The sequence below is a fragment of the Phalacrocorax carbo genome, chromosome 6 (genome assembly GCF_963921805.1).
Source record: "Phalacrocorax carbo chromosome 6, bPhaCar2.1, whole genome shotgun sequence".
NCBI classification, from domain to species: Eukaryota; Metazoa; Chordata; class Aves; order Suliformes; family Phalacrocoracidae; genus Phalacrocorax; species Phalacrocorax carbo.
Genome location: NC_087518.1, coordinates 53234246 through 53261918, shown reverse-complemented (window position 1 = coordinate 53261918; position 27673 = coordinate 53234246). Strand labels below are relative to the sequence as shown.

General features: G+C 41.1%; 1 protein-coding gene across 1 annotated transcript; it reads right to left on the bottom strand.

Annotated features, from left to right (window-relative positions):
* Positions 1-54: 54 nt before the first annotated feature.
* On the bottom strand, positions 55-27415 carry GIPC2 (GIPC PDZ domain containing family member 2). Its single transcript, XM_064455377.1, has 6 exons — positions 27107-27415; positions 18848-19033; positions 15641-15821; positions 12253-12362; positions 11428-11509; positions 55-1753 (listed from the first exon to the last, which is right to left on the bottom strand). Exons 1-6 carry the CDS (start codon positions 27338-27340, stop codon positions 1599-1601), a joined length of 948 nt encoding a protein of 315 aa, XP_064311447.1. The 5' UTR covers positions 27341-27415; the 3' UTR covers positions 55-1598.
* Positions 27416-27673: the final 258 nt, after the last annotated feature.

The window sequence follows — 27673 nt, the reverse complement described above, 5'->3', positions numbered from 1 at the left end:
AATACTTCAAAGTGTCATGGTTTTAGACAAAAAGAAAAATCACTGACATAGAACTTGTAAACTTATTGACACAGTCTTTATTTTAAAGAAATCTCTGCAAGACAGTGAAAGACGTTTTCCTCACAAAAGAAAAGTAACTAGGTAGTGATTTAGAAAAAAACTTTTAAATACCTATTATGTTCTATGCTTATGCAAATATAAAAATACTAAAAAGCTATGGCACCTTCCCAGGTCAGGCCCCACATTCCTGTTCAATTTTATTTTCAACTACACTCATGGCATGTTATTTGGCTATAATAATCACTTGAAAATAGCTTTTTCTAAACAAATGAGAAAATGTCTGTCCTGATTAAAACAAAGCACAGTAAAAACTAATAAAGAATCTAGTTATGAGTAAAAACAAAACTTATTGCATTGCTCTTCGTTAAATACAGAGTGAACAGGAGGAAAAATGCAGACGTAACAGATGGGTTAAGCGACAGTTCATTTTTAATAATTTGATATTAGTAAAATATTATCAGTTAAAGTAAATGTTTATGTACAATATGATTGGAAATCCTAACATGTAAAATTAGTTTAATGTATTTTTAATTTTTATCCAAACTGCAGTTGTTTGTGACTTTACAATAAGATCTTCCAGGTTGGAACACCTTCAACATCTCTCCTGTGTTGCCACGTTGAAAAAAACCAGACAAGAGGGAACTGCATAGGATCTCAGCAAATCATATAGCACATGCAAAGATCAATTAAGCACTTAGTTATACACTACAGTCTCCAGTGCCAGATCACAGATATTATTCAAATATATGAACAGTAATCAAAATTAACATTTGTTTCTTCCTATGCAGTTCATATTGCAGTAATATGGCATCTGAATAAATCAGCAGCTTCCTGGTTTAAGCACTTCTACTACAGTTACTCATCTCAGTAATACCCAGACAGCGTGCGTTATGACTCAAATTAAATAAGTCTTTATCATTAAAGATCTTCGTTCTTATGTTTCAGAGGAATACTTTTTTTCCCCTGAACTCAGGTTCTTCAGAAACAGGGTAGCTTCTTCCCAGCTTTGTCTATGGAAAAGACTACATCCAGGTCAAACTGTACAAAAACCTAAGGCTTTAGGTTTTCCACAGCTCTCTGTGTACACGAACACATAAGGACAACAGAAGATCAGGGAAGTACAGCGCGCAGCTAGGTAGTTTTTCAACAAGTTTATAAACCTTTCTAAAGAAGAGATAAGATAATCCAAACTCTTTGTTGCATATGTCTAACATTCTCCAGAATATTGATATCAAAGTGTATGCACAATAAAAAAATACCTGATTTTCATAAAATGTCTGTATAAATATATTGCCTCGACACACTCCTCAGTGATTTCTACATGTAAATTAAATGTTTGTTTTAAATGTACAGTTGTCAGAACTTTGGGTTTATCTTCATATTTCCATTATAAACCTTCCTTTGCAAAAGAAAGTTTCAGATAAGAATGCTTATATAGAGTGCCCTGGATTCATATCAAGAAAAGTATTAAAATCCTGATGTATAAGTTTGAAAATCATTTTGCATTTTCAAATAGGAATTGATAAACTGCACAGTTCTCATTCCAGTCGCCCTTGCTTAGCATCACCTATTGCTCCCCATACATCAAAGACAAACTCATCTGGAAATGCAAAGTCTCCAAGAGTTTCATCCAATGCCACTGCAAATTCATCTGGGTTTTTCTTGTCTCTTCCAGCTTCCACCATGGTTGCAGCTAAAAAACAACAAAACAAAATACTGTAATTATCATGAAAGTGAGAGCTAACATATATGGCCAAGATAGTTTTTGAACGTCTATTTTCAAAACCAGTAAGGTCATCTTAGGGAGGTGTAAAGCTTACCCACTGAATTTAGGATTCAATAGGAATTATGTACTTAAATCTCCCCGCAGTAGCTACATTCTGCTGTCATAAACAGGAGAGCTTCCTTGGAGTGCTCATTATGTATTCTTCTGTTTGTTCAGCAGAGGTTTCATTTTTAATTCAATGAACCTTCATTTTAATCTTATTAAATTATATTCTGTATTCATTTATGAAGTCTATTCATTTCTGGGTCTAAAAGTAAGGTTAAGCATAACTCTTCTGCACCTGGGGAGGAACAACCCCCTGCACCCGTACATGTTGGGGGCTGACCTGCTGGAAAGCAGCTCTGCTGAGAAGGACCTGGGAGTGCTGGTGGGCAGCAAGCTGACCATGACCCAGCAACATGCCCTTGTGGCCAAGAAGGCCAGCAGTGTCCTGGGCTGCATTAAAAGGAGTGTGGCCAGCAGATCAAGAGAGGTTATCCTCCCCCTCTACTCTGCCCTGGTGAGGCCACATTTGGAGTGCTGTGTCCAGTTTTGGGCCCCCTGGTTTAAGAAGGCCATGGAACTGCTTGAGCAAGTCCAGCAGAGAGCTACCAAGATGATCAGGGGACTGGAGCATCTCCCTTATGAGGAAAGGCTGAGAGACTTGGGTTTGTTCAGCCTGGAGCAGAGAAGACTGAGGGGGCATCTCATCAATGCCTATAAATATCTAATGGGAGGGTGTCAGGATGATGGGACTAGGCTCTTTTCAGTAGTGCCCAATGACAGGACAAGGGGCAATGGGCACAAGTTGGAACACGGGAAGTTCCACTTAAATATGAGAAAAAACTCCTTTCCTGTGCGGGTGCCAGAGCAGTGGCACAGGCTGCCCAGGGAGGGTGTGGAGTCCCTTCCCTGGAGACATTCAAACCCCGCCTGGATGCGTTCCTGTGCCCCCTGCTCTGGGTGTGCCTGCTCAAGCAGGGGGGTTGGATGAGGTGATCTCCAGAGGTCCCTTCCAACCCCTACCGTTCTGTGATTCTGTGATAACAAGACCCATGCCAGATCATCACACCAATTTCATGAGTTTGATATGACCTTACTGATCTAAATAAGAAGATCAAAAGGTAAATATGAAATTTTTTTCCTCTAAACAATGAAGAAAAGATCTCAGCAAGTCAGATTTTAAAGCAGCCCAGTTCTTCACAGAAAGCCAAAAGGCATAGGGTTTGAACATGGAAAACAACATACAGCGTGCATACATGCAACCAAGCTAGTAGGGGTTTGCTAGCAAAAATCCATGTTTAACGAGTTTAATGACCCGCATTTAGAAAGGAGTAATGATAAATGAGCCTAGAGAAAACACTCGAATACCCTACTTTAGGAAACAAGAATTCAAACACTAGGCTCAACTAATGCATTTTATAAAATACAGAGAAAATTAAAAGCTGGTTTGTTAAGTATTGCACACAGTATGTTTACAACTACCTGAAAGTTGTGCTCTCAAGAAACTACCATATCACCTCAAATAGATTTAATTTTTCAGCTTAATTTTATTTAATTCTAATTAATTTTATCTTAATTTTTTAAACCAAAACCACTTCCAGATAGTAAAGAGACTGAGGCACTTATTGTGAGCCACATCATTCTTCCGCTTAGATCTACATTTTTTTCAGTACCATCCAAACTAAAAAGTAACTAATGTCAGTGCAGAGTTTGCTTCAGTTATTATTACCTCCAGCTCTGAAAAGCAAATCTTTATAGCACCCTCGAGGCTGGGGAAGTTTGTGCTTACGCCACTATGAAGTGAAAAAGATCAAAGTTATTTCTGGAAGTCGCAAACAGGCAGCTCATATTGTGCAAAAGCATGGGAAAAGCCTTGCTGCTGTGCACAATAAACCAGAGTCACCAAAGAGTAGGAATATTTTGGTACCCAGAGAAGTTAAAGCAGAGAGGTCTGATACAACAGAGGTAGACTGTGCTACCTTGTATACCCATGCTGTACAGCACTTTCTCTTATTTAACACCCAAGTACCAGAATTTACCAAGCTTTAGACTTTAGTTTGGAAATGGCTACACTGGGGTCATTGCTTAGGACTCAGTCCTCAGCTGCTGTGCTCACCCCTCACCTTTAGCCACTGTGCAGTTTCTCAGATCCCAGAACAAATTATGAGTCTATCTCAGTCACTACTGGATGGTGGCAACCCAGGGACATTAGAGCAAAGGAAAGCTGTGAGGGCTCAAACCTCTCTCAGACCTGGCACCTGCACCTCCCTGAAGGATGGCAAGTGTCAGCACAGGAGTTTCTCCTGGTTGAGCTAGGCCAGGAGGACCACTGGCAGCAGGCTATCATGGTTTGAGGGAGGCAGAATACTATAAAACAGACTCAGCACTAACAGCTGTTCAGAGTTTATTTTCTGAGGTGTAACTCTGCTCCACAGCCTCTGTACATATTCACAAGAAATGATGGTATTGTACAATAGATTAAACCCTCAAAGCGTGCTTCATTTCATGATTACTTTACATACCTCCCTTAAACTGCAGGATGTCCTCCCGTCTTTTGTTACACATCAAGTAACCACTACTTTTTTCATGAGCACATCAAATTCAGGTGTTCCACTGAAGGATTTAATAGTTTCTAGCCTTTTCTCAGAGGGATATCTGAGTGGAAAACTTGTATTAAGCGCCTGAGGAAGGGAAGGAAGTCCTGAAGCCACAGAAGACCATCTTCACTGGGACAATCTGCTGTCTACTGCGTGCACTGTGTTGTATCAACACAGCAAAATCTCTCTGATAAAAGGGAAAAGAAGCTTCCCCTGCTCTGAAGTTTTGTTATATGCATTTAATATTATTTTGTTGACCTGAAACTGAGCTCAAGTTTATTGACAGTTATGAACTTCTAGCAAACAGTGTTTGCTGTTACGCAAACTTGTAACAAGCTGTGAGCAAACTTGAGCCATATTCATCATTGTAGACGTCAGCAACAGTAATTCTGCAGAAAGTTGACGTTTTGGTTTTAACTATGTTCAGACACAAGGCTTCAAACTAAATCACAGTGTGCCAAACTACACAAAGCAGTCCAAGGAAAATTCATATAAATCTTGACAAGCAAAATGCTGTGATTGAGACTGTTCAAGTGTAACCCAGCTTCTCGGGAACCACTAGCAGCACTCAAGAATTCTCAAGACATGTTTCCCTGCCAGAAGAAACCCTATCCCTGTTGTGTTGATTCTTTCCATGCCCCCTGTGAGTTCCTGGGACAGTGACTCAGAGGAGTCTGGATGGGAAACAGGCATTAAACAGGGGGCTCTTGTTCCTGACAAGCAGAAGACAAATACTTGTCCTGTCAACGCCACCTTTTATCCCGACACTGTGGCATAAGGAGGAGGAGCAGCCTCTGTAATTGGAGGTAATGAGGTGAAGGGTGTAATTTAAAAGTCTCAGATTTCTGGATATGAACAAGGATATGAAGTTACTCTATAGACACACACTGGAAGAGGGTTGGAGGGAGAAGAGCTGTGCAAGGTGACACAAGAACAAACATGTCTAGACATAGTTATTCAAGATATTTAAAAAGTTGCCATCAACAGGGTGAGGATCTAGGCAAGTGTTTCAGCAGAAAGAGCAGGAGTAAGGAATTTAGCCAGTTTTAAGACAAATTGGTCAAGCCGTATGAAAGAGCCGTATGACACAGACAGCAGGGGTAAAACAAGACAACACAGCATTAGGTTACAGTCCAATTGCCCTAGTTGAAACCTCAGAATTACACAGTAATAGACTGTCACTAACAGAAAATTTTACTTCAAACACAATTTTCTTTAAAGATTGAGCTTCCTAAGTTATGAAATAGAACCTTAAAAACAGTTTCTTATAGATTTACCAAACTTGAAAACAACATCCACTAAACTTAGATAATCAAGGCAACTTTCAACCCAGTCAAGCAGGAGTCAAAATGTCACCGCCGTGCAAAGGCAGCAGCCTCAAATAAAAGTGTTTTCAACTGTATTGAGCAACTACCAGGATACATTTAATGTACTATATTTATTAAAGCACATTTCCCTTCCCAGATTCACCTGAGGTAATGAAATACGCTTCTGTGCAGAGACTGCAGGACTGTTTTCGGTAGCTGGGTGCTGACCTCTAGTGCCAGCGGAGTTGTATTACCGTGCAGCAAATCCTAGTGCAAGATGCAAGCCACCCTTCCCGATTTTCACACGCAAGTTGTACCACTGATGTATACGAATGTGCAAAGCTGAACCCTGCTTCACTAGTTTCATGCATACAGGAACCCTACAGCTGACCGGTCTTTTCGATCACCCAGCGTGCATAATCCTATTTCCCCAGGCGGTTAACGCAGATGCGGGATGGCATCCTCTCGTCGGCACAGCTGTGCAGAACACACGTGTTTACACAGTGTCATTCACAATGTGTAATTCCCAAGGCAAATCAAAAATAACTGATTGCCAAGGCATTTAGCAGATACTTGCCAACTTGAAGAAAACTTTACTGGTTCTCAGAGGGTGACAGCTCCATGCCAAATTGCCTCCGCTTCCCTCCCTTTCCCCCACAGCTTCTTGTAACAGCTGCACAATAAGTGATTACAGGAATTTTATTCCAACAGAACATTTTTCCAGATTCCAGATAGCCCCAGTTGTTTTCAGATATATTTTTTTTTTCAAAATCTCACTTCAGGTAATGCTCATACCTGAGGAATTTTTACATAAAATGTGAAAAATTCAGCAAACATAAAAGCAATTAAAGGAATTAGAAGTCTTCTCAACTTTAACTAAGAAGCTCAGTATCAGGCTTCCCAGAATATGAACAAAGTAGTCTGCTGGCTTTTTAAACCTGGTTCCTTTAAAATAATTTCAAAGATCTTTCACAAAATCCGTATTTTCACTTTTGATAGACACATGTGGCAGAAGCTATGAAAGCTACGATGGGCCTGCCATTATTGTCACCTACCTTACATAGCAGTTTTACTACCCATATCCTATCCTGTAACTTCCAAAAAAGCTTTTTCAGAAGTCTTAACAGAAACTTCAATATTTATTTATTTATATGTAATGCTGTCAGAGCTTTGCCTTCATCAAAAGGTAACAAATATTATTATTCTGGCCTGACACTTCAAAAGAGCTAAAATTCACATTCAGTTTCCTTATGACGTGACAGAAAATGAAGAGTGTCGTTGCAGTTCCCAGTATTTAACATTACTTGGTTTTAGTTTCATGGCGAACACTGTCAGATCCAGCACTCAAGAAACCATTACAAATAATCTTTCTTCTTGTTTCTTTTTATTAAGTACTAATTCTTCTTGAAGTTTTCTTCTTTAACCGGACTTGCTACCTTTCCCTTTTTCACAACACTCCCATTATTCTCTCAGAATTAAATGAATGCTCATAGACAACATACCCCAAAGTGTATACAATAAAATCCTGTGGGGAAAAAAAGTCCGGTGACAGAAGGAGCAGAAAACAACAGATTCAGGGAGAATATCACTTTAGTCAAAGCATTTCAAGATAAAAACATCTATCCAGTATTGCTGCATTGGTAGTAAGCCAAGAGAAGCAGCTTGGGTACAAAAAGTTTAAACTTGTTAGGACATTTTGAATGGAAAGAAAAACAGAACAGTAGGGGTTGGAAGGGACCTCTGGAGATCACCTCATCCAACCCCCCCTGCTTGAGCAGGGACACCTAGGGCGGGGGGCACAGGAACGCGTCCAGGTGGGGTGTGAATGTCCCAGGGAAGGGACTCCACACCCTCCCTGGGCAGCCTGTGCCACTGCTCTGGCACCCGCAAAGGGAAGAAGCTTTTTCTCATATTGAGGTGGAACTTCCTGCGTTCCAACTTGTGCCCGTCGCCCCTTGGCCTGTCATTGGGCACTACTGAAAAGAGCCTAGTCCCATCATCCTGACACCCTCCCATTAGATATTTATAGGTGTTGATGAGATGCCCCCTCAGTCTTCTCTTCTCCAGGCTGAACAAACCCAAGTCTCTCAGCCTTTCCTCATAAGGGAGATGCTCCAGTCCCCTGATCATCTTGGTAGCTCTCCGATGGACTTGCTCAAGCGGTTCCACAGTTCTGCTCAAGCAGTTCCATGACCTTCTTAAACTGGGAGGCCCAAAACTGGACACAGACAGTAAGTTTGAAACTGGACAGTAAGTTTGAAAAATAAAGTCAAGAATGGAGAAATAGATTCGAAATTCTTCTAAGCGGAGGTGGAAAATATGCAAAGATATGTAATGTCTAACAATATTATTGGGAACAACAAAAAGGAAGTAATCATCCAAAAGTGAAAAAATAAACTATAAAAGTGAAAATATGGAATAAACTATAAACTATCAGTGGAAGAAGAGCTAGCAAGAAGATGCTGAAAGAAAAAAGTTGGACAGGAAGACCTTTTTGCCATCATTTTTCCATCAGTAGCATTCTGGGGTTGGACCCCACAGATTCAGGCTTCCTCCCACCTAGAATCTTTGGGATCAATTATAGCCCACAACAGTTCAAGCCTCAATGATTTGAAAAGTAAATGCCACTAGTATTTTCCACTAACATTGCTTCCAGAGTCCCTCCTATTAATCAACTGTTCACATTCCTTTAGCAGAAAGCAACTGACAGGATTTAAGATAACCTGAATTATCTCTCAATGGCATACTTATGTTTTAAAGAAGGCTGAAGTCAAGCCTTGGCCCAATTTCTAATGTGCCCATAAAATGGCTGAGGAATATATTTCCAGAGCCAAGTATCACTTCTGCAGAAGCTCAGTTTTCAGTAAAATAAAGAGGTAAAAAGGCAAAAGTGCATTCAAAAGGCAGGTATGTAAATCTCAAACAGCATTTAGATCTCTGAAAATAAAAAACTGTGCCAATAAAAAAAAAAAAAGCATATGCATTTCCATTAAATGATTTCCAAGGATTTATCTGCAACTCAGGGATATGTGCAGAGATTTAGTCAGCCATTCTTGAAACTGTCAAGATACTTAACTATGTAAAAATTAAGGGCTTTATCTCATCTTTAATTCTGTCTGTAATTTTACATTATTTTTTCTTTCCTTTCTTTATAACTTCTGGCTTAAAACTGGGGCACTGTTTTAGAATTCAATCACACCATGGAAGTGTCATTTTAATGGAGATGAAAGAGCAATATTAACTGACATCCAAAGCTTCTGACAAACAGAACTGCATGGGAGTGAGCAATGATTGAGATCTTAATCACTTGTCGGCTGTCGCATTGTGATGACTTGCATTTTCAACTAATCTGGCTTGAGTAATGAGTGAAATTTCTAGCTGAGTGGTGATTGGCATTCTCTGAATGAATCCTTTCCTCATATTTAATTTTCATGGGTGAGTGATCACATCCAGTATATGAAAAACTGACATATGTTAATTGAACAGATTTGTGACAGGTGATTAGCTCTCCTTTCCTAAAGAGTCCTAGAGCTGTTTAATTGTTTAAAAATGATAAAACTTTTTTTCTTTTTTTGTCATTACCGTTGGCCCTGGGCTTTAAGATTTTAACTTTAGGAAATGGCTTCAAAGATGCAAACTAAAGCTATGTGAACCCTGTAGTCTTTGATTCGTGACAGTTTCTCTTTGTTTCACTGCCTTTTTAGGAGGAAGAGAAGGAAGAGGTGAAGGGCAAAACAATAACCCAGTTGGGAAGAAGAGAGTATCTTTGAGGACAAAGACCTGTTCGTTCTTTGAGTATTCTTTGAAGGAATTCTCTGAAACTTTCCAAACTACATACTGAAAGGTGAAGCATATTAGATCTTTGGCGGGGGGGAAAGAGTCAAGGAGTTCATGGGAAAACTCTACCAGGTGGTTGGCAATCAGCTCAGCCATATGTGCTGAAAGCTGAACTCCTCAGTCTACTCTACAAGAGCCATCCCATTACAGTACCAAGAGCCAAAAGTACAGGCACACCAGTTCCCACGGGAACTTGCTTCCCTGTCCTAGAGCAAAGCATAGCACACCTCAACACCCCAAGAAGCCATGCTTTAGCCTGGGATCTCAGGATTCTGGGCTATGGACACCAAAACCAGGACACCTACAGCTGCTTACTCCTGCAGAGCCAGGAGCCTGGGGACCTTGGAGGCAACCTGCAAGGACAGGAGCCTCCAGAAGCCTGGCTAGAGCCAGGACTGCAACAGCTGCAGGACAAAAACAGCTCCCAGAGGGACAGCTGGCACGAGACTCGGAGCTTTGAAGCATGAGCCAGAGATGGACCGAGCAGCAGAGGCTGCAGGAGAGTGACAGGACATGGGATCCTCCCTAACCTAAAGAGAGGGTCAGCACCACACAGGGCTCCTGGGAATACATTACATGGCAGGGGCATCACATATTAGAGTTGCTGGGAACAGACTTTTTGAGAATTTTTTGTTTTCTGGGAATTGGAAGGTTTAGATACTACCTACAAAGCAGAATTCACAAGTTTTGGGCAGCTCCACTCTCTCTTCTATGCTAGGAAGCCCATCTCTACCTTAGGTTGGGGGGCGAATAATACTTTACCTACAATTTTTGCTGTGAGAAAACTAGTAGAAGCTGCCAATGAGATGCCTTCTGGTGGGAGCAGCCAAAGGACTTTGGGCTATTCAGATAGTCTCCTATTGTTCTCATTTCTCTGTGCTAACTGGTGCCTGTCGAACCCTCCTGCTTTGCCCTTAGCTTCATGCCAGACCTATTTTCTATTCTGCTTTGCCTCCTCCACTTCTCATAAAAGTTTTCTTTTCAAGAACATTTTCCATTTATCTTATCAGCTCCTAATGATTGGCTGATTTTTTTAGATATTACCATAACAATAAATACATCGCTCTGTCTCAGTATGAGCAGTTCCACAATATTGTATGAGGGCTACACCCAGCCACAGCTGGCTGCAGCGGCACTTCTTACTCTGCTAGACTGGAGCTTCCCTCCATACAAACAGAAGTTCCTATTTAGCTGTTGTCAGATTAACAGAGATAAACAACAGCTGCAAGGACAAGTTTGGTGCAGTTTTAAGGAACTTATGACACTGGGGCTGAATAGTTTATTTCGTTATAAACTGATGATTGTGCTAGCTAGTAAATATTCTGGAAAATTTCCCATATTCTTCAGAACACAGGCTTTAGAGAATTTGATAGATTTGTGCGATTACTCTGTCAGTTCCCTTGCTAAACAGTTGCCCTTTCACTGATGAAGATCTCAAACTTTAGTGATCAACTTTGATGTGTATAAGCCATGGGGCAAAAGAGCAAAAAAGCAGAGATACATGCTTATCCTTAACAATCCTGAAACGTGGTACACACAAGCTCCACTAGAAAATATATGCTGGAAAGAATACAGTGATGACAGTTAATGGCAAACAACTAAATCATTCATGCAACTGTGTATAGATAATGTGCAGGAAGAATAGAAATTTAATTAATTACATCATAAGGATTGTAGTGAGAGATTCTTTCCTTTATCAGACACACACGTTTGGAGATATACAAGCAAGTTTTTGAGACTGCACACCGGACAAGTTTTGCTTCGCTAACATCCAGAGACTAAAGTGGTCAAGAAATTTTAGACTACGGAAAATGAGAAATGGTTTAATCTTGTAGTAAGGTATCTGTTAAAAACTTACCTAATTCAATATCTCTTATCCCCATGTACGTTTCAAGAAGCTCATCAACTTTTTTAATTGCTTTTTCTTCAACTTCAGTTGGCTTTGTTGAAATAAAGGGAGAAAAAGAGCAAAAGTATGATTACATCCATGCAGATTTCAAAACAACCAGCAATTCACCACATATTACCCTTACTCCCATCCTAGCCACCTAGACTTACAAAACCTACAAGCAAAACACATTATTCCACTCTCTTTCCGTCTTGTCCCAACCCTGAGCCTTCCTCCTAATGTCAAGCCACACAGCTCTCACATTCAGAATAAACAGGGGCCTTAAATCTCCTGACAATACAGATATTCATCAAATCCTCATCAGCTTTAGAGGAGCCCAGAATAAATAACATTTCTTCTTCCAAACCCCAGTCCTAGTTTTACACATATTCATGTCAACATGCGTTATTAGCCTCTCCCCCAGTAACAACCCTTACACCAGACCAGTACATTTTGCAGTGTCAGAAACAGAACCAACTCTTCAACTGTGTGTGTGTGTCCCCCTTTTTTCCCCCCCTTCCCTCTTTTCAACACTCCTTGAATCTACCTTAAATTCATCCATGTAATCCATGACATCTAAATATAGGCTTTCTGTTTCCAGATTCCTCAGCCCCATCCGACCCCTGCTAGTTTTTATAGAAGCATCTCTCCCTGCAGAAGGCAGTCATCCTCTTAAAGTCCCACAAGCTTTGTAGCATCCATATTTTTCCTTCCTACTTTTCTTTATCAACTTTGGGGAAGAATAAATCAGGTGCTAGATAATTAAAGTATTGAAGGGCACCAAGATAAACATACCATTTCCTCCACAGTAGCAGGACCTTTGGTTCTCAGCCGAAGTGTTTCCCGCCCTCTGGAGATTTTAGCCTCTGGCAGAGTTCTACCTTTGGACCTTGGTTCCAGCTTTTCTAAGGACAAAACAAACAACAAAAAGAAAAGAATACCAAATAAAACTAAGAATATGGTATGTCAGAATATGATGTATCTGCTTTGGCTATTACATTACCACCACTTTTTGTTCTAATCAAGACCTAGACCTATGTAAAAATTTAATTATAAATTAACTGTATTCTAAGTATAGCTTTGCTGACAATTTCTTTTCTTCAAACTTGACTATCTGCTTGATTGCACTGAAGCTAGGACTTCTATTAACCAATATATCTGTGCAGGCCTATTGCACTCAACTTCACATATGCTCTTTGTATAATTTTATTTCCCTATTCTACGGAAAAGTAGAAGTATATATTACTTAATATTAGACAATGGCTGAAGTCCTCAGCCAAACACTGGTTTATCCTGGTCTTTACAGGCAGACTATGTAGCAGATTTAGCATTGCAACGTTTCCATCTTTCACTGAAACAACAGCGCAAACACTACTGCTAAACAAGTCATGAGGAGCCACATGAAGCTAAGCGAACAATTTCATTACTAGCAGCCACATAGGTAAAAATGTCCGTAAGTAGATCTGCAGGATCTACTGGTTTCCACTGGGTTCACCAAGGTCATAATGTCACACCTCATAAATCTCTACCAAGAGTATCTGGGTGAAGTTTTCTTTACCTGAATTCAGCTTTCTTTCTCTAATCTTGGGTAATGGCACCCCAGTTAGTAAATGGAGTATGGAATCACTTAAGACTTGGCTTTCTTGTTCTAGGACATAATTTTACATTCAAGAGTGGCAAAGCTTTAATTTACATACTGAGATGGAAATTACATAGTTAATCTGGAAAGTGCTAAAAGAGAGGAGATAATATTGCAGAACTGTTTTGAGCTCTGCTGTTTCCTCTACCAGATTATTCCTCCTCTTAACAGCAGGCCTTTCTAATAAGCTCTCCTTGAAGGCAAGACTTTAACATGCTATATCCATTTTGCCAGGTAGATTCCAACTTATCACCCTTGCAAAAGTAGTCAAAAATCCAGATTATTCTGCTTGAACAGCTCTTGAAAGGTAAATTTTAATTGTTTTTATTTTAACAAATAGATACGGCACAGTCTCTTACCTATATACTTAGGAGCAACACTTCTCCTTAACCCTTTTATTGCTTCAAGAACACTTTAAAACATCCTTAAGATTGTAATAATTTCTGCTAGATTTGTTTCAGAAAGTCATCCCTGACACAATGCACGTATTTTTCTAGTTTGTCACCATTAGCACCTTAGAACTGATTTGACATCACCTTTATTTGCGATACTCCAGGCAAAGCCCTCTGGCCATCACAGAAAGTATTTTTCATAATCAAATAATTTAAATTTAGAGTTGTGTTATGCTGCCTTTACTTTGTTTCCATTAATTTTTCACCAACTCACAGAGGGCTAGCTTGTGACTAAGGACCAATCTTATTCAGAAAAATCTTCAATTCTGTGCTACAAGACTTGCGTAAAGTAGCTGAGGCAGCCTGTGTACACGTGGTAGAAAGTTATCCAACCAGTAAATTATACTATTTCACATTCTGCTGAGAGGAAGAAAAATAAAAGTTAGTAATTTCACAGAGAGGTTTGTCTCTTATTTCTATACCCCTCTAAACTTGTGTTGAAACTAACAGGAATTCAGTACCTACTTGCCCAGCAGGATCTGGATCTTGTTTGTCATCTCCTCTGGGGCTATTCTCAGCATGCTGCAGCTTAAACACTATCTTGTGCCTAAAGCCTAACTGCACCTAAGGTTAATGGCGGGATATTCTAACCCATTGGGCACTTCAACTTGTAAATTAATTTCTGTAGGGTAAAAAATAATGTGCATCTTCCAAAAATCTGTCCCCAAAGCTCTGATTGACTCTTAATTCAATGTCAGATAAAAGGTATTGCCAGGGAATTAGCAGGTTTCCTTCTCTACATCACAGGCAGACTAAAAGGTATCTTAATCACCTGACTAAAGTAATTACTGTGAAATAATTGCTGAAGTCATCAATCAAATGCTGATTTACCCTGGTCTTTACAAATAGACTATGTAACACATTTAGCACTCAATACAAATGATAGACCCATATTAAAAAGGTATTCCTGTATCATTAATTGCAACACTATGCGTATGTAATACTACTCTAGCGTAATGTATAACACACACATTTACTTAACAGGAGTATCAACTTATATGCAAATGCATTAGAGGCTAACTCATAACCCTCATTCTTCACAAAAGCACTAAAAGCAAAAAGAAATCTTCAAATTTCTCTCATTTTCAATTTCTGCTGCTACCCTGACACCAAGTGTCAAGACTGGTGTATGACAGCAGTTATAAGCTACTAACAGATATAAAAAGATTTGAAAAATAAACATCTTTAACTTTTGCTGCTGTGATGAAGATGGTGATTTTGAACTTGCTGTTAGTGCAGATGTGCATGAGGACTCACACATACTTATAATTTAGCAGTACTTTGAAGTTTTTATTACAGAAAAATCCCACATGGTTTGGGGGTGGGTGTTATAAAAAATTTGAGAGAGTAAAAATTAAAACTCAGCCTCTATTTTGAATCCCTGAGCTAAACCTACTTTTTATTTTTAGTTTACCACATTGACAAAATTAATATACATAAGGATTAGCAGCAGGTATGCATTCCTCCTATAGATATATCACTTTCTCATAGCATGCAAGCAGTAGGTAGAGTCAAACCTTTGCCATACTGCTTTCTTCCAATTCTGAGCATACCTGCTGTATGATTAGAGATCCACAAAAAAGCTGGGGAGAGCAGGCAGGCATGCAGCAAAGGAGGTGCTCTAGGACCGTGTTTTCTGCCGCATTCTTCTGCATTAGAGAGTGCAGTCCCCAGTAAAAGGTACAGGAATAGAAAAATCTGACGCACAAATGAACAAGGATTATGTATCAATAGAGGAAAAGAGAAGAGGAGGTTCCAGGATCAGCGCATTAGTGAAGAGATCCATGCTTTAACTATGTCTATGAAAAAAATCCTGTACTTGTTTTGCATCGCCATGTGGTGGCAAAGGAATCAAGCAACCGAGACCTAGCCTGAGGCAGCCCACGCCAGGCTGACTGCTGAAGGAAGCAAGATGGAAGAAAATCCATTTGTAGATTTCCCGCTTCGAAGAAAAAACACAAATGTACTTTCTGGTAGCAGTTATGTTACCTTGGGCAGACACCCGGCTGCAATCTGAAGACAAAACTTGCAATGCAATTCAGTGTTGGGATTTCAATACCCAGTGAACAAAGCGGACAGTCAGGTCACTCACCAAATGCCTTCAGAGGCTCTATCAACTCCAGCTTAAACATCTGACCCTTCTCCAGATCTTTTAGCATTTTAGCAACTTCATAATGCCGACGATCTGACACATTTTTTCCGTTTATACTTTCTATGTGATCACCCACGCAGACAATTTTGGTTTGGTCCATAAGGCTACCTTCTTTGATTCGCTATTGTTTAAAAAAAGAAGATAGAATTAGAAACATTTCTTTAAAAGGTAAAGAGGTGACACCACAGAGCTGCAAGAATGTCAATTAGCAACATCAATAGCATTGAGCTTATTACACCAGCAGTGCATTTTGTCTTTAAGATTTTCATCAAACATATTTTGGGAAGCATTTTTTTTTAAACAAAGTATTAAAATAAGCACTGAATATAAAATCAACAGAGAAAAAAGAATGCAATTATACTTTAGAAATGAAGGCTTCTGAATAAGCTAATATTTTTGTGTTTTAAAACTGAATCCAAACATGTCAATAATGTGAATGTTTTATTGAGTTTTGGATTTTTATTTTGATTTAATAGTTTGACAAGCATAGGAACAGAACCCTTCTCTCCTCAAGTATTGTCCAGGGCCATAAAAAAAAGTGTCTGACATACTATAAAGGGCTACTCTTAATAAGACCCATCTATAGTGATAAAACTTCTACCATGTTCCTCATCAAGCCATACGGCTGAATATTAAAGTAGCTCCTCTGAAACAACAATAAAGAATAAGAAATTCTTCTAAATCCTATCTCACAGAATACAAATACAAACGGCCTAAAGGTCATACAACGTAACAGAAGTTAAGATATATAGGTTTTGAGAAGTGGAATTTAAAAAGTGAGGAAAAAAAGACAATCTTTAAAAGATGTCTATGATATATCAACTCAATTGAAGGCCACTTAAAGTTTCAGTGATTCTGTCTATTGTTGTTATATGCTGTCATATGTTTATCATGTGTGTAAGTCACATAAACCAAATAGCCATAGGAACATAATAGAAAAACTATAACATAATAGAATATCTTATATTTTGTAGAGATATTAATTTCATTCCAATATCTTCCTCAATGAAGTATTTTTCAATTAAGACTGATCTTGTTCAGGCTAACTGAGTGAGATAGCATTGAGACAACGGAGATAAACACATTACCACCTACTGCTGTAACACCTAGCCTAGCTGCGTAACTATCTCAGAAACCTGCTTCTAGTTTATGTGCGCACGTCTGAGCCCACATATGTGCCTCCATTCGAGGGAGTCAGTGGGAAGTGTGATGGTGCTCAGTGTCCTATAATAAACTGCAACAATTTTTAGCTTCAGGCTGAATTTAACTCTTCCTAGCACTTTTTTTTCCCCTAACCTAGATTAAAACCAAAAAGATGCCTCATGGTGAACGAGGAGGGGGGTATCGTACACACACCAGAAACCAGGTCCCAAATGCATTTCTGTTACCGGGTGCCAGGATTCGAGAGCAGGCCCACCAGGCTTCAACTGATGTTTAGTCTGCATGTTGAATTATTCTTGTTTAGCTTTTCTTCGTCACTTGGATCCTAACACCAATTACTACAGCCCATAACAGCTTTCAACAACCCACAGATAGGTACATTCAATATTAATAATTTTTAATAATGGAACATAGTAACATTTTTTCAAGAAAAGTAAGTATATTAAGAATTCTATCAAATTGTAAAGACAGTCTCTGCTTAGTCATTTACCTAGACAACCAAGTGTAAAAAAGATGTAGCTTTTACTTTTGTATATGTATTTTCTATGCTGTTTAAAAAAAAAATCAATTAGCTAGATATGCAACAGCAACAAAGCTCCTAGAAACCCCTTTCAACTGACATGTTCCCACAAAGACTGCACCGTATTCATTATATTGCTTATTAGACCAGTACAAGGACAATGATATCTTTGTTCAGACAAGTTTTATAGAATTTACTGGAAATTACAGCTTGTCTTGCTAATGTGGTGAGGGTTTTCCAGTCTGCTCCAATTACACAGTAGTCTATGTGATGGCTCCTCTCTCTCCCCGTGTTACCAACCAAGCACAGAGAGAGTAATGCTCTGTACAGTGCTGCACATGTGAATTTTAATCGCTAAAGCACTGCTTTCAATGCCACATAAGCAGCAGCGTGACTGAATGTTATGGGCTGCACGGATGCTACCACTAGCAATTCAGAGTTCTGTGTCTATAAACGTAAAAATGAGGCTATGATTTTGCCAAACTGCTTACTGAAACATCCACTGCATCTTGACTTTCTCAAGCATGATCTCAATCACTTTTTTCCACAACAAAGACAAGCAAACCTATTTCTAAATCACATCTTGTTTTGAATCTGTGGTAGCTAAGGAATGAATAGAGAATACAACCTCTCCGTACAAGCAGCTCTGTTTACAATAGCAGTAAGAACAGTGATGGGGACAGCAGTAATCAAAGATAATTGCCAATACCTCACTAATAATGGGTAATTGGATTAAATTAGAGCAAAGCATCTAAAAAAGGCAGAAAGTGTGATTAAGGCTCCTAATACCTAGTCTAGCAAGGAGGGGAACATCATTTCCTCAGCCTCTACTTGTCTCAAAACATGTGGAGGTCATATATAGGAGGAGGAGGAAAGCAATTATGATTAATATATTGTACATGTTACTGCCCATAGTCGCTACTCAAGTTAATTGTGGTAAATTGTGTTAATCCATATCTTAGCACCTTTTAATTCATCCTATCTAAGGCAACAATATTGGAAAGCTGGAAAAGCACCGTACTTGCACCTATTCTTATATAGCACAAAGGCTTCTGCCCTGTGAACAGTTAAAGACTGAAAGAACATGATCTCATCACATGAGTGACAGACGTTCTATAAGCACCTCATCAATGACATCAGAAAATCACTTTAAAAAGTAGGGGGCACAGGCAAGCAGTACCTAACACCTACCACCTCAGGGTAGGTCGTGAAACACAATGTTCACATTGTAAAGCTGATACACACCACAGAAGCAATGAACAAATGAACTCATTTTGAATGACATGGAGGACAGAAATAGCTGAACTAATTTTGAATGATGTACCTAAAGAAAAGCAACTTTTTTACTTATCATATATATGATAGTAAAGATTTTTTAGTTCTAAAGGACCATTAAAACAATAATTAAACTGTAATAGTAACAGAAGCTTCTACAGAACAAAGATTTCACTGGTAATCGAGTTTACCTTTATAAACGGACAGCCAGTTCCATTGTCTGTAATGGTAAGCCCAAGCACATCATTAGTTTTACAGACTTCCACTTCTTTTCGTTGTCCTTTTACGTGGGCAAATATGAAATCTTCAAGCCCAATTTGTGCACCCAAGAGCTTGTCCATATCAACTTTATGAGTGTTCAAAGTGCAAAACATGATCTGTGCAAGAGGACAGCAAACACATGATCTTTAAGTTTAACAGTATATTAGGTTTGGTGAGCTTGATAGGACGATAAAAGGAGAGCTTAGTTCTGGCCTCATTGGCAGATCCATAGCTGAAATGATGGTAACTCTCCTTCTCCAGCTGCCCCAGGAGAGGTGATAGTCTCCATCCATGCACATGACAGAAAGCATCAACAGCTCAAACTCTGCAGATAAGAGCTGGCAGGGACCGAGAGAGAGACGTATCTGTGTGAGCAGCCTCTCATGGCCTGTCCCAGCACACCAACTCTGACACCAGCATCTTGAGCTAGAGCAGAACAGCTTGTTCCAGATGTTAGAGTGAGCAAACTGAAGAGCCACCACCATCTTCTGCTTCATCATTCACCCACCTCAAATTCCACTGGATTCAAACATCACGAGGGACTGCTTCAAAATGTAACTGCTTGAAAGCAGTTTCATGGAAAAAAAAAGGAGCTTATCAAAACAAACAGGTCAGGAGAGAGAATGAAATGTTTTATATTGCTCCATGTGTTCAACCATTAGATAAGAGCATGTTCTCTCCAACAAGCTGGCTTAGTTTCCTGCCCTTCCTCCAGCATAAGTGGGGGTTGTCGCTGTCCCAGCTTAGTAAAAGCAAGACTTACAAAGAAAAAATTTTGCCTTTTTTTTTCGAAAGTCAGCCTTTCTGAGGGATTTCCCTTCAGCACTGGGTGTTAGGCGCTCCTTTTTCTCCCTACACTTAATACTGGTGGTTCTTTAACAGGGAGGTTTATTGTCCTGGGCATAGGCAGGATGAAACTAACCCAGCCGTACTGCTCAGGGACAGAGACGATGCTTTTGCCCACCACGGTGCTGCGCGGAGGAATGTGGCCGGTCCAGGCAGGCTTTGGGCTTTCTGCTCTTGGAGTACAGGCTGTACTGAACAGCCTAGCCAAAAAAGAAAAAAACCAAGCCCAATGCTCCTCCTCACAGCTAGAGTAACTACACTGCCCGACTCCTTCCCAAGCTGTAGCCAGAGAGGAGTGAGGGCTGAGGGAGGCCCCGCACAGCCTCCTCCTGGGCAGCACAGGGCAGCAGCCAAAATAGAGAAACTCTGTGCTCCAAGGGAAGCCTGGAGAATCCCTAAAATCTACTTCACTGAGGCAAAGAGTACCCCTAAAGACCATCTTTCACATGCAATGGAGGAAGCAGGTGAAGAGGAGGAAAGTTGCCACCCCATTTAGCCCTCCAGCACACGTGGCAAAGCCTCCGCTGCAAACCATCAGACAAAGGTTCTGCTGCCAGCAGGACGCATGTGGCTCTGACAGGACAACAGTTAAATACTTTTAACTTATAAAACTTAAAAGTTAGATACTTTTGTACCCCCTACCTGTATCTGCTGGACATTATTTTCCTTCAAAGTGTGCCTGGGACCCCCTTGCAGCCACTGCCCGCACCAGCTCCAAATTAGGAAATGGAAAAAGCCTTGCTAACACATGAAAAGAAATGCACAGTGGGAAGCCAGGCTAGCATTTGAGAAAAACAGCAGCAGGATGTCGCTCAGTGTCCTTCATCTTTGCAACCGCTCTAGCAGCAGACCCTGGGGAGCAGCGGGCCAGCCCAGCTGCCCCAAACCCAGGCACAGACCTGCCGCGGCCTGCCGAACCCCCCGGTGCGTTGCTGGAAATGCGGGGTCTCCTCCTGCCTTCCCTCACTACGCTTGTAAAAGTTACGGGGTTTTCCACACCAGAACACTTCAAAGGCCTTTTCTTTCCTTCTGCCATCCCTGGATGACAGCAGAAAACCAACCTATTCAAACTCATTCCAGGTCTAATGAGGGGCGAATACTTTTACTCATGTGTTTCACAGAGACCATTTAAGTTTCCGAAGCTTTCTGGAACTTAGATTCCATAACTATGGGGTTTTGGTTTTAAAAACTGAAAGTTTAGTAGTGAGATGGTGTTTCTTGATGACGGGGGTCTTGTTTAGTTGTTGATTTTTAAAAAACAAAACCAAACAAAAAAAACCCAGCCTACTTCAAAGGCTAATTACTTACCTCATACAATCCATCAAACATCCACCGTAATCTAACGCCTTACTTTAACAATGAGAGCTGTAACAGCACACCCTTAGCAGACATTAGTTTTATTCTCTCAGGTAACACGAAGTTTTTCAGTTAACCAATATGCAAGCAGTAATATCACCTAGAGAAATTCAGCTGGTTTTAAGTAGAAAATTAAATGTTATTTTATAAATAATAATTATCTCTAATCATCAGCATTATTTTTAAACCAAGAAGGTTCCATTCAAACAGAATATATGTAAGTTCATGTATATATTTTCAGCTCTCTCTCAAGCTACATAACTTGGCCAGTTTACAGCTGCAACTCAGTTCTTGTTCTTACAACGAACAAGCAGCACTGTGTCTTTACATTTTACACATTAGCATCCTTCATCTGACCTTGTCAAACAGACAATCATCTAGTAACTACTGTCACACCTTTGAATAGATAAAATTGGCAACCGAGCAGAAATGTGATATTTAGAAACTTGATCCAGAGTTTCTCTTTTTAGACCTTCATCTGGATGGCATTCCTACTACAGCCTATAAGTCTGCAGAATTTTCTGTGAGTCAGTTCTGTGCTAACCACAAGGCTGAGAGAGCATCAGCCAGTCAAAAATAAAACTTAAATCATTCTTTATCCTCTTTAGTGAGCAACTGCTTTTTCTCAGAACAGATATATGCAGAGAGTAATGTACTAAAGATGTATCTACCCAGGATAATATACAGTTACACCATCTGTCAGTTATAGCATAGCTTTATTTGTACATTACTGACACCTGTCAATTCAAAAATTATATTTTTTGTAGATTTTATGTAAGTTTAATACAGGTACCTAATAACAGCTTATATGCTTAAATAATTAAACAACAGCTACTACAGTACACCTTCCATTCACTTAAAGTTTGGTATATTTTTGATAGTAATTTTCTTACCCAGAAGAGAAGCAAGAAAAAAATTGAACGTGCAATTCTCATTGTTAAGTCTTTCTCTCTCTTCTCACCCCCAACCTTCATACGCATTTGATCTTTAACTCAGCACACCAGTGCTGTGACATTTCAAGCCAACTTTGGCAAGACATTATAAATCATGACTGTTACATCAGTCATGAAGTATCTAGGATACCTCCTTCACTGAGAGAGTTATCCTGTGCGGCACACAGAACAAGGAAATCCCATTCGGCTGGCAGGGACTCGAGGCTTATGCACAACCTTATAAGATTTGTCAGATACCATTACCAGCAGATTATTCCCCGCATCAGTATTTTCAAAAGGAAGAGACTACATTAGTCAATAAAAACAGGGTTACAGTTTCTTTATACAACACATGGTGTATTAGCTAAGAAAAAGGTTACGCTATGTATTATATAAAGCATATATGCAGTACCATATTGCATATCCTATATATTAATTATTCTCATCTACCATATTAAGCCTACACCTTGAGAAGAACTCAAAAGTAAGCTGACTGATAGATGACACACTCAGAAGCTATAAAAAGCACTTTTAAAGTAGATCTCACATAACTTTACAAAGGAGATCACACGCACTTTATTTAAGAGGTGGGGGAAAAGGAATTCTACTTCTGAGCAAGATGTGACACCCACTGACATATTTCCGTATATACGCAGGTGTCATTATATCAAGAAATCACCAATGCATTTTCTAGGTACTTTATCCTCCCTGAGGAAAATGCGGGAGCCTTGACTAGCTGCAGCAACAGCAAGAGCAACCAAGTCCTCCGAGCTCTCCTGTGCTTTGGGTACTCCATCAGCTATGCAACTTTGCCTCCCCACATACATTCAAAGTACTATAAAAGTAAGCATTCAGTGTTTCGTTGTTCTTTTTCTAAACCCAGAGTGCACGAGAATTACAGTGTAAGTTCTTCCACACAGGTTAGAAGTATTTGAAAAACAGATCATTAACACCACAAGCGTCCGTCCACATAATACAGGTGTGACATTTAAGCACTGCTTAGGGGAACAGCAAGCAAACAATTGCTGCCACAGAGTTGGGAGGAGGTGATTTGTAGATAGTGTTACTGTTTGTTCATTTAAAGTCTTTAATCAGTAGGCAAGACTGTGAGCAATTTGTGTCAACAGGTAAATAAGTATACGCTCTAAAACTTGGAACAGATTGGTGATGAGGATTTCACAAGCTGACCCTTTTCTCCCTAACCTCCTAAAACACGCTTCAGATTTTTTCTTCTAATAAGGTTACTTTTATTCAGAAACCTAAGTTTCAGCATAGTGGCTTATTTCAGTACACCTTTATAAAAGTTTCAATTGAAGAGGTTCAAATCAAACACTTCTATGAAAGCTTAACGCGGCACAGCCTCACAGTACACTTAACTGTTTAGCATGAGGGGGCAAGCCCAGACGCAAGCTCCACAGCTGAACTCTTGTTACTGGAAGACGGAGCTGCATTTCTGCCCTTGGTGCTACTGGGAAGGTCTCCCTTCTCCAGTATTCCCCTTATGGAGCAAAATTCCTTCCACCATGAAAGAAATGGCAAGCCACATGGGCTCTTGACAGACACACCCGCTGAGCATTCAACTTACCTCACCAGCCCCACCATACTTCACCTTCCAAAGCAAACAAAATAATCAGAAGTGCAAATTATGAGTACAGAAACCAAAAGTCCATGCAGCTTCTGTGGTTTACCATTCCCTTCTCATCTGATCAAGAAATAGCCCTGCTACAGTTGGACTTTAATACCCCCATTCCCAGTGCCCGGTTAGCTACTTTGAATACTTTAAAGCCCTACCATGTGCTCTCATAGGAGCACACCACCACCAAATGCTTTAACAGACCCACATTGTCCTTTGGTCATGACTTTAGCACACAGGCCGCACTTGGTACTTTCACCCTTACGGGGAACGTAACATTCCCTGCCACATTTTCTGATAGTCACAATGGAGCAGTAATCTTAAATGGCCAAAGGCCATGCAAATACTTTTTCCAACTACTTTTCCCTACTTAACCCGCTATAGAAAAAAACGGGGGAAATATTTGTATTATTTATGCAAGTAGAAACATACACGTTAAGTGTAGATGGGTTATGTTAAGGATTGCATCAATTTGTCTGGGTTCTTTTGTCTCTGTGATTCCTTGTTGAAACCCTGAAGAAATCAAGTTGAAAGTCAAGAACAACGTGATCTACCTCAACCAGCAGCCATGTTAACGACAAGCAATCCATTGCTAGAAGCCATCTTCACTCCTCCTCCCTGCAGAAAGAACATTCAGTTTGGACAAGGAAAAGAAGAAATGCTAGTCATGGTAAAAGTCAGAGAGGTAGACAGAAATGCAGTTAAATATCAGGTTTGAAAGGGATAACTGAGATATATATTCAGCTAGGAAGATGGATGAAGAACAAAATACCTAGACAAGAAAAGGTAAGTACAGGAAAAGCCTCAGAGCTGCTGTAACGGCTCACTCCTTTATAAATGCCTAGCAAACATTACAGGAGTGAAGGAGTTTCCCCTTCGAAGTTATACCTGTCTTGTTCTGTCCCCATCCTACCCTACTCACGATCCAGGTCTGCACAGAAGCGTTTGTCAGTGTCTGTCCAACAAACACTGTGTTTTATACAAGCTTCGCTCTGTCACTGTTGGCAGTCAGTCACAGATCCTGGAAAGGATTCTCCAGCAGAAGCTAAACTCAGCTGGTCCTGCGAGATGTGATGCAAAGAGGAAATGAGGTGCTGTAACCATGCAGTATCCAAAGGAGAAATGACAGATTACAAGTATAGCTCATCCTGAACTGTACTAAAACACTTAAGCAGGAACTTATCCGAAAATCCATACCCTTGCCTACATGGCAGTAAACCCACGTATCATATTAAATGTATTCTCTTCTGCAACAGTTAGCCAAGTTTTCTCTACACTGAGCAATTCCTCACCCCCACCCCCCCACTATTTTCCACCTCAGTCACTGCAGAGCAGAGATCTCTGTGATAGCACCCGTTTCCGAAGGCATTGCGGTGTCATGCTGCCCACAGGCTTCAGCACAGCCAGGTCACAGAAACTCTCCGAGACAGGTAACACCTACAAATGGCATTCGAGTACCTTAGTGTCTTTCAGTTTGCTGAGGTGTAGCTTCAGGCATTAATCTTTACACCAGACTGACTGTTCAAAAGCAGCTTTAATTAATAGATAATATCATTTAAAATGTCTAATCTTTCCTTACTTCCATCAAGCTCAGCAGCTGCTAATAAATTCATGCTTCATGGCACCCCTCACTATTCACTCATCTTTTTATCTTGTGTGTCATCTTTATTTTATCTTGTCTGTCCAAAATTTTGTTGCAACACTCAGGTTTGGGTTCTTCACTCTGCTGTGCCACCATTACACCAGGAAATATTTTTGATCGCTGTTTTTCATTTCATACAACTTAGTTTCTTAAAGCCAACTGAATTTCTTGAGTAAACGATTTTAAGTTCAGTGCCTCCAGCAAAAATTCTCCATCCATTTTTACCAATAACCCACATTAAAAAAAAAAAACAAAACAACACTCTAATACAAATAGGACAGTAAACAGCAAAAGATTAAAGAAGAAAAACTCCTCTAGTTTAGCACGAGGCTGGTGATAGATGCCCATGAAACATGTGCTGCTGCTTCTAAAACCTTTGGGGGTGTCAGGTTATACACCTAGCAGGAGAAATGGGAGCGCACCACTAATAAATAATTGAATTCTCTGGCGAACGCTGTTCTTTCTCAAGTCAGGGGAGCCAAAAGATCAGTAACAAAAGCTCGACAGTGAAAGGAAGAAAATTAAAATAGAAGATAATCTGGCAAATATGAGAACTTGAGAGTAAAGGGTATAACTGGAGATGGAACAGAACAGAAGGAGAACAGCAGCTCAGTACGGGAGGAAAACAGGAGCAGAAGGTCGGAAGGCAGCGGGGAAGGCCTGGGACACAGGTGTGGTGGCCGGAGCCGCGCTGGTACTTCTTAGTCACGTCACGCACCAGTGACTGGTTAAACCGTGTTCACTGCGACTGCCACTTTTCTTCTACAATTTACTGTTTGAAACGCTGCTAGGTCAGGCCACAACAGACTCTCAGAACAAAGTCTGTAGATGTCGTTTTTACTGCTTTAAAAGAGCCAGCTACAAATAAGAAAACGAGTAAAGCTGCGTAGCCCCATGCGGGGCAATGAAATGTTAGCGCTGTGCTTCAGTTCGCCACTCAGAGGTTAAGGTTCACAGAACCACGTAGGAAGAACTTGATATGGCCACTACCTTTTAACTAAGAGAAAACAATGCATTTACAAATACAAATGAATCATTATCCAAACAAATGTTTAAGACTTGGCTCAGAAGAAAAGATCAAAAAGGCAGCAGGGTTTAAAAAAAAAAACCCCACTGTTACAGATTTAAATAGCCTCACTTAAACAGGGAGCCTTTTAAAAGGCGAAGCAGAAAACTTTGCAAACACCACATTCAGTTGGAATTTTAAAACGTGGTCGGATTTAAAGCATTTGTACCCTCCCCATTGCCTTTGTTCTGAGTATGTACCCTCATGGGTCCACTGATTATTTTTTTTTAAACTGGAATGAATCACCACAGTCAATGATTCCTCGTCTGTAAATAATTATTCCACTAAACTGTAATACAAATGGTTTGATTCAGTGCTTAAGAGTTGTGTTAAACAGCAGGCTGGCAACAGGTTAGCTAAGACACTACAGATATCTTGGCTAAAAAGACCATTGGTTTTCCATGTAAAAGTTAAACGCGGCTACGCTTACATCCCTTCCCGTACAGTAATGCTCATTTGGAAACAGCAAAAGGAATTTTTTTCCCCCCCAAAAAAGGAAAATACCCAAGTCCACAAAAATTTGCAAGACTCGATGCCCACCGGCAGTGACGGGGCAGAACCGCCCGCGGCTCCTTTTTGCGTCTTCCGAGCGCTCTTTGGACCCGCAGGGCCCCGGCCCCGGGGCACCAGCACCCACAGCCCCCCCCGGGGACCCCGGCCCCCCAAGCCTCCGCCGGCCCCTCGCAGTGCCGGGGCCGGCTCGGCGGGCCCTACCTCGGCGGGGTCGATGCGGAAAGCCTCGGCGATCTTGGCGTAGAGCTCTCGGGCGCTGCCGAAGCCCTCCACGCGGCCCGTGGGGCTGCCGTGCGCCAGCTGCGTGTGGAACTGCAGCCGCGACGCGCCCGCTGCCGGGGGGCCCGGGGGGCCCGGGGCCGCCGCCTCGCTCTCCACCAGCTTGGAGCTCTCCTTGGACTTGTCCTTCTTCTTGCTCCGCAGCCCCAGCGGCATCTTGCGCGCCTGCAGCTGCCGCCGGCCGCCCGCGCCGGACGGACTCTGCCCCCGGCGCCGCCCGGCCCCGGCCCCCGGCCATGCCGCCGCCAGGTGAGGCCCGGGCCCGGCCGCCGCCCCGCCCCGCCCTGCCGGGAGCCGGCCCCTGGCGCCGGAGCTGCCCGGCCGCGCCTCTGCCCCCGCCCCCCCCCCCCGCGGCCGGTACCGGGGCTCTGACCCCACTCCGCCGGCCGTGCGGGGGTACCGGGGCTCTGCGTCCCCACGCCCAGCACCTCGCCCCAGCCCCCCCCACCCCCGACCACCGCAGAAGGCACAGCCGGACACAACGAAAGC

What these genes read in the sequence shown, in the direction of transcription:
- GIPC2 (XM_064455377.1), bottom strand. Translation starts at nt 27,340, where the DNA reads ATGCCGCTGGGGCTGCGGAGCAAGAAGAAGGACAAGTCCAAGGAGAGC. An exon ending in CTGGCTGTCCGTTTATAAAG is followed by an intron (nt 15,822 to 18,847) that starts GTAAACTCGATT and finishes TTTAAACAATAG; the next exon opens with CGAATCAAAGAAGGTAGCCT. An exon ending in GATAAGAGATATTGAATTAG is followed by an intron (nt 1,754 to 11,427) that starts GTAAGTTTTTAA and finishes GTTGTTTTTTAG; the next exon opens with CTGCAACCATGGTGGAAGCT.